This window comes from Platalea leucorodia (assembly GCF_965183815.1).
Source record: "Platalea leucorodia genome assembly, chromosome: 1".
NCBI classification, from domain to species: domain Eukaryota; kingdom Metazoa; phylum Chordata; class Aves; order Pelecaniformes; family Threskiornithidae; genus Platalea; species Platalea leucorodia.
Window position 1 is genome coordinate 72,567,330 of NC_138823.1, and position 7,443 is coordinate 72,574,772.

General features: G+C 47.1%; 1 protein-coding gene across 1 annotated transcript; it reads left to right on the forward strand.

Moving 5' to 3' along the window:
- Positions 1–424: 424 nt before the first annotated feature.
- Positions 425–7,227, forward strand: FRRS1L (ferric chelate reductase 1 like; the record flags this gene model as incomplete). The annotated part of the gene is made up of 5 exons (XM_082308014.1): positions 425–632; positions 2,368–2,452; positions 2,969–3,107; positions 6,342–6,588; positions 7,055–7,227. The coding sequence occupies 5 exons, from the start codon at positions 425–427 to the stop codon at positions 7,225–7,227; spliced, it is 852 nt and encodes a 283-aa protein (XP_082164140.1).
- Between the last annotated feature and the right edge of the window lie 216 nt (positions 7,228–7,443).

A 7,443-nucleotide genomic window follows, 5' to 3' on the forward strand; every position in this document is an offset into this window, starting at 1 on the left:
GGGAGCCGGTGCCCCGCGGGCGGGTGGCTGCTGGCCGGGGCGGGCCGCGGGGTGCCCCCGGCCCGGGGCCCGCGGCCGCGGGGAGCTGGCGGGCGGGGAGGGCCGCCGCGCAGCCCTGCAGCAGCCGGCCCGGCGGGAGGGCTCGGCGCTGGCAGGGCTTTGCCCGGGACGGGGCTGGGGGCCACACCGCCCGCCCCACGCACGCCGCTCCCACCCACACCCCGCCCCGACACCTTCTCCCCGAAACACCCTCCCACGCCGCCCCCTCGCCCACCCCCACCGTCCCTCCGGCACCGCCCGGCCCCGGGGCCGGGCTCCCCCCCCCCGCTCCGCTGGCGGCGGCGGCGGCGCAGGAGCCCGCGGGCGGCCGCGCAGGAGGCGCGCCCGGCCGCCGCCGCCGCCTCCCCGCCCCGCCGCCGCCGCCATGGCGGTGCGGAGCCGCGGCGCTTGGCGGCGGCTGCTGTTGCTGCTGCTCCTGGCCGGCTCCGCCGCCAGCCCGGCGGAGGAGGGCGGCGGGCGGCGGGAGGCGGGCGGCGGGGAGCACGGCGAGGAGGCGGCGCGGCCCCACCACGACTCGCCGTACGGCACCATCACCAGCGAGTTCTACGACCTGCGCTACCTCTCCGAGGAGGGTGCGGCGGCCGGGGGCAGGCGGGGCGCGGCGAGCCCGGCGCGGAGGGGGGGTTCGGGCCGGGCCGGGCCGGGCCGGGCCGGGCCGGGCGGTCGGTGGCGGCCCGCCGGCGGCGGTGGCGGCGGGCGGCTGCGGCGGCGTTCAGCACGAAGGCCAGCGCCCGCCGCCATCTTCCGCCCGCCGCCGCCCGGGCCGCCTCCGGCCCTGCCGCTCGGGGGCCGGGGCCGGGCCCGCGGGGAGCCCCGGGTGCCCTGCCCGGCGGCCGGGCCCTCCGCAGGGCTGGCGCCTGGCTCCCCGCCGGGCTGCGGCGCAGCGACGCCCCCGGGCCGGGCGTCTCCCCCCGGGCGGGGGCCGCGGCAGCCGACGGCGGGCGGCAGAGGCGGGGGGCCGGGGGCTCGCCTGCCGCGGCCCAGACCCTCTGGTGCGGGGGTTCCCGGGCCGCGAACTTAAAAGGAGCCCTGGTTTTCGTGGCTTTCGAAGTGCCTTTTGAGGTCTGAAGTGGTAAGGCATGCGGCTGTCGCGCCTGGGTTTTGTGGCCGGTCTGTTTTACGTTACAAATGGCAGAATGGTAGGGCTCCAGTTTTGTGGCTAGGCTGCGCTGAAAACCGGTTCTTTGCTACATTTGAAAAAAAGGAAGAAGTGAGAAGGTAGGATGTCCCGCGACCAGTCGTTCGGTGGTGCCCCGCTACAGCCCGCGGTGAAATTTCGCCCACTTTATGCGTTTATGCTGGGTAATTTACCCAGGCCCCCGACACGGTTAATGGAGGCTGTAATTTGCAGTTTGCAGCATAGTTTCTCTTTCCAGTGGCTTCATCAGAAATCCAGGAAAGCCAATCGGGGCTCCCAGATGCCTGTAGCTGTGAAGGTTAAAGGTTTGTTGCAGATGCTGTGTTCCCTTCCTATTCAATGAAGCGCTTTCAGGGGACTGTCTGGTTTCACAGCTAGCACTTTGGTTTTCAGCTGGCTAAGTGAAAGAACATCCTATTAAAATACCGGTGTTCGTGCAAGACGCAAACTTCTACAAGCCAAGACAGAAGAGGTCTGTTTGCAAATGTTCGCACTTTCTCTTTGGCGTGCTATCGTGCGGCAGGCAGGGGATTGCTTGGAGTCGTAACTCTCATTGCCCGGCTCTTCTGGGTCTATCTTTCACAAGCCATTGCAGGTCATGACTGCAGGCGATTCCCTGTTTCGATACTCTCCTACCTTTTATTGCAATGCATGGTTTATTCTACTTCTTAATGGAGGATGTATGATAAGGTCCTTTCGCTGTCCATTCCTACAGCTCTGAATCTGGTGCCCTGCATTTATACTTAATGCGGTCAGTTACAGCTCAGGAGTCAGATTTCGTTCCCTAGCGGATTTCCTGAGGGGGCTAAGAGTGCGCAGAGAGGTGGCTGAGTGGACATCCCTAACTGTTAGTCAACTGCACTACTCCGTGTTCCTGATGCCTTCAGTTAACTTTTGCCCTTGGGGTAGCAAAGCCATGCTCCGGCTTCCTTCTCCCTTCTTGACGAATGTAGGAAACTTGAGAAAATATTTGTTTTCAATTATCACTGTTACTTTGGTACCTGGACCCAGGACCGTCTGAGCAAGGGATTGCATATGTGACAAAGTATACAGCTGAACAGCTCAGTTATCAGCAGACAAAGTAAATGCTGTTGGAACCCTTTCTCTTTAGTATTGTTGCGTTTTATTCCTTGTATTTTATTTAGTAATGATTTATTCTGATTATACAGGTTACCCTTTCCCCACTGCTCCTCCTGTGGATCCATTTGCAAAAATCAGAGTGGATGACTGTGGAAAAACCAAGGGATGCTTCAGGTCAGTCTGAGATAAGAGTGCAGGTACCTTTATGTTTGCAAATGCTGACTGATTGCATTGGAGACACTGGTAAATGTTCCATATTCATTTTAATCCATATCCATATTCATTTTAATAAATGTTTATCATTTAAGAGCATACTTTCTAGTTATGGACTATATCATTTGAGGAAACTAGATTGTTTAAGGATATATGTCATAGTTATGGACCTACAGTTATTTCATGTTTTTTGTATTTTCATGAAGCACTTACAAAACCAGGGCTAGGAAGGTCAACAGAGTAATACTGCGTGTAATTAATTGCGTGCCGTACTGTTTAAATACTATACATTCTTACACTAAAAGAGTAATAATTGCAAACACTTAATTAATGGTACTTCGTGTATAGCATAATGTAGTATGTTTTACTGCCATTACGCCAAAATGCGTTCTTTTAGTTTTTTCATGCAGAAACGTAATTAAGTTCCATAGCAGGAAATTTCAAGGAAAAAGTACATATATTTCCAATTCCATTTAGGTACGGTAAACCTGGATGCAATGCGGAGACTTGTGACTACTTTCTAAGTTACCGTAGAATAGGAGCTGATGTTGAATTTGAGTTGAGTGCTGATACCGATGGCTGGGTGGCGGTGGGATTTTCCTCGGACAAGAAAATGGTAAGACGTGTACAGTTCTTCATGTTGACAGTGTGCACATGTTTACATGCTAGGATATAAATGGTTTATAGTTGATCTGTCAGAAACAGAGCGTATAAGGAAAAACTGACTGGCTGAGAACAGGGCACCTGTAGCCAGGTAGTACCTGTACCCAGGTAGCTGCCCTGGGAGCAGAAGCCAGGCCTCCCAGAAAACTGCCTCATCCTTCCTAACACGTCCTTTCCCTTCTTCTCTGAGAATGACAACAGTATTTTGGTTCAGCTCTGAATGTCTAAATGTTATTAGCTTTTTGCCTTTTCATTAGAAAAGCCCTCAGGGATAAGCCAATTCACGTGGAAATGTCCTGTCATGCTTTATGTCAGTGTTACTTGGACAAAAGGCGCACCAGAAACTAAATAGCAAGTAATTTTATTCTTCAGTAAATCAGCTGACTTTCAGCGATATAAATATGGCTTTCACCGTTAATCTTTGGAAATATTTTTGTTTCTTTCATACCTGTGTGTTGTTCCAGGGAAGCCACAAATGTGTGACAAAATGACTCCTGCTAATTTAAACATACATACCCTAGAAAGCAGTCTTGTTAAAATTTCTTCTCTCTCTCCTGGATTTTATTGGGTTTGGCTTTATGCTTATTCCTGTACGTACTTTTTCATTCAAAAGCTTCGCCTTTCATTGTGTTTCAGTGAGCAAAACAGGAGCATGTACTGTGCGAACTTTAAAACACCTGAGCAATAGCCGACTTCTGCAAAGATGTTTTGTCTGTGATCCTTGGTAAAATGCTTAGGATTAAAATGCAGTTCATAATGTAGTTGTTTGTATACAGAAGCACTCCTGAGTATATAAAACAATACTGAGCCTATGCCCTAAATCACAAGCCAGAGGACAGCACTGTTTCTTGTACAGTTGTAAGCCGTAGTCTGAAGAAACGCAGAATTTAGACTTCCTGGGCTAAGACCCACAAAAACAAATGGGAAGACTCATGCTGACTTAACGTTTTTATCAGACCCAAAATGAGAAATAGAAAGAAAACGTGAGGGCAGGTGCTTTTCAGTCATTACTATGTATGTTTTAATATGATGCTGTAAATAAACACAACGAAGATAGGAGTCTTTTGTGTCACAAAGAACAGTTCACGTCACAAGAAACAGTTCGTGTTTTTAACGATGTTGTGAGGAACAGTTTTACAGCCAAATTTTGGGAAGAGTTTAGACACCTGTAAATGCAAGTACTCAGTAGGGTTTTCAAGGCAGCTCAGCACGTTTACGTATTTGGCCCCAAGCTATCGGAGACCGTGTTACCAGTTTGTAACTCTGATACACCTGCAGTAGATCCCAGGGTCCCACCATCTGCAGCCTCATCAGCCCCTTGGAAGGCAGGCATTACCTTTCGTCCCAGGCACACCAAGCAGCATGTTAGGTCTCAGCTTCTGGTAAGAAGAATAAAGTAAGTGTAAAGTAAAAGGTTTTGCTTCCAAATTTGCCGCATGTGTGATCTAATGCCCATCAGTCAGCTGGACTAAACCAGCTAGCATCTGTCTTTCTCTTCTGGTCCCCTGCCGACTTCATCCTTTTTCATAACTTCCAGGATGTTTTGGTGCCCTGGGATACGGAGGCTGTAATGGCAAAATGACTCTGGGTCGAAACAGCTTGGCTGTGAGAAGTGGGCTGTGCCTTGGAGACCCTAATCAAACTGGTGTGGCCTGGATAGCTACAGAAGATCAGGAAAAAAAACTATTTTGTGTCCTCAATAGTTGTTTTTTTTTAAAGTCCCGTGACCTATTTCTTTGTGTCAAATAACACTATGCTTTTCTATGTGCAGGCTTTTGTGCCTAGGTAGGATTTTGTAATGTCATGCTACTAATTGAGATTCAGAATGCTTTTTTCTTTCTTTTTTTAATTTTTTGTGTGACAACAGCTTTATTTTTGCCTCTTTGTACTTATGAACGAGGGATTCGTGCTCAGATGTATAAAAATTCATCTTGGAAAATAAGTTATGGAGAGCACGGATGGGCTCAAGACAGAAGCTAGAAAGGTAGCCTGCAGCAGCATCGAGGTGCAGAAACTGTTCAAGCATGTGTTTTACCTAGTTGTCTCCTTCATCCCTCACTTTCGGCACATCTTTTACGAGTCCACATACCAATATTCCCAGAGAGCTGAACTGCACCTTTTTGTCTCCTTTCCCTGTAGCAAAGAACTCAGAGATGATCACGCTGGCAAAACACCGTGTCTATCAGCATGACATATCAGAAAGATTAGTATTGGAGAAGTAGGACCTGTATTTAATATGGCACCGATACCTGTGACGGTGGTGTTCAGTAAAATGCCATTCAGCCAACTTGCACAGTGTTTTAACGGTTCTACTAAAATACTAAGCCTTCCATGAGATAGTATTCCTAAAATTAATGCTGATCCCTGAGCGATGCAGTGCTCCACCACTTTGGCAGTGACCTTGCGTAACTCTTCTAGCAACTGGTTTAATATTTCTATGAATGACCTCTACAAACAATTGTCTCACACTTCCTTCTGTCTGTTGTTTCTTTGCTTGATTGTAATGCTTGGGGGCTGTTTATACTATGTGAAGAAGCACATATCGATTATTCTTTTCTTGTATCTTATGGTGTTCTGTATTCTGTTACTGCATGCTGAATATTTTTCATTTTCTCTTAAGAGATAAATGAAGTGATGTTCCCTTAAGTGAACGTGAGAAGATATTAGAAAAAAACAAACTGGAATTTATGCTATTATTTGCCCAGATTTAGTAGATTCATCTCCTCTATTTTACCAGATTTTATTGGATTTCCATACACAATTTGATGCAGTGGATTTTGCATACATCAAGGATTCAAGACTGCCAGTTTTTATGAAGCAGGATCCCAGAGCTTCACAAATTACAAAAGAAAACAGCCTTCCACTGATCAATTAATTGTGTGATGTCAGGGTGATATCATGTCTTACACATATGTTATATATGTTAGGTAAAATAACTCTTAGAGAGATCCAAAAGAGAATTCAGAGATAGTAAGGGGAAGTAAATATTACTATCCACTTCGTGCCATTCAATCTGATTGAAGACCCATGGTTAGAGAAACAAATATTTGTCTATACGTAACTTAGAAAGAAGGAATGAGAGCCCCAGGTCTTGATTAGTTTTTAAGAATTAAAATTATATACATAAATGAGGAAATGCTTTGTGACACTTTTGTTTTCCTTCTACCAATGTGTTTTTACCGTGTAGGGAGGAGATGATGTCATGGCTTGTGTTCATGATGATAATGGAAGAGTCCGAATACAGCACTTCTATAATGTCGGTCAGTGGGCTAAAGAAATCCAGAGAAATCCTGCTAGAGATGAAGAAGGAGTCTTTGAAAACAATCGTGTAACGTGTCGATTCAAGCGTCCTGTATATGTTCCCCGAGAGGAAACCATTGTAGATTTGCACTTGAGTTGGTACTATCTGTTTGCTTGGGGTCCAGCAATTCAGGGTAAGTTGATTTCCATGCTTCTGACGGAACTGGGGTGCCAAAATTGACGAATGTCTTTCAATTACAATATTCTTACTAGACCCCCTTTTTTAAAATGAACAAAACTTCGGGCAGCTTGAGGCTTAAAACAGATAAAAAGGAAGACAAAATAAATAATAGTCCTACCTGTCATGTTTACTTTGCTATGTAGTTATTATCCCCACTCCCCAAAGATAAATTTAGGTAAGGATAATTCATAACTAGAAGTTCTGAATTCCTTTGAAGGATGTTTATTGTTTACTTGAATTTCATTTGTTTTATTCAGAAGTTTAATTTCAGAAAGCAGAGAAATGACCCTGCTCACTGACAGTGTAATATTGCATGCTCCTGTAGATTTAAAAATTACTTGGCTTGCTACCTGTTTCCGTGGTAGAGTTATAGAAAAAATGCACCTGATGTTGTTTCTTTCTGTCCTTACCTATTAAAGGTTCTATAACTCGTCATGATATAGACTCACCACCCGTATCAGAGCGTGTTGTCAGTATTTACAAGTATGAAGATATTTTCATGCCGTCAGCTGCCTACCAGACCTTCTCTTCTCCATTCTGCTTGCTCCTCATTGTTGCGCTGACCTTCTATTTATTGATGGGAACCCCATGACCAATGGAAAATAGCACGAATTTGTCAGTGGAAGTTTCTCAGGATGGACTGCTATACGGATGGACGATGCATTTTTCTATTGGAATTTATATCACACCACCATCATCATCTAGCTGCTTTTGAACATAGTTAGCTTCTCAGAAGAATGAAATAACCATCTCCTCTGACTGGCAGAGTGGTGACAAAGCATTTAAGAATAATCAGTGAACACATAGG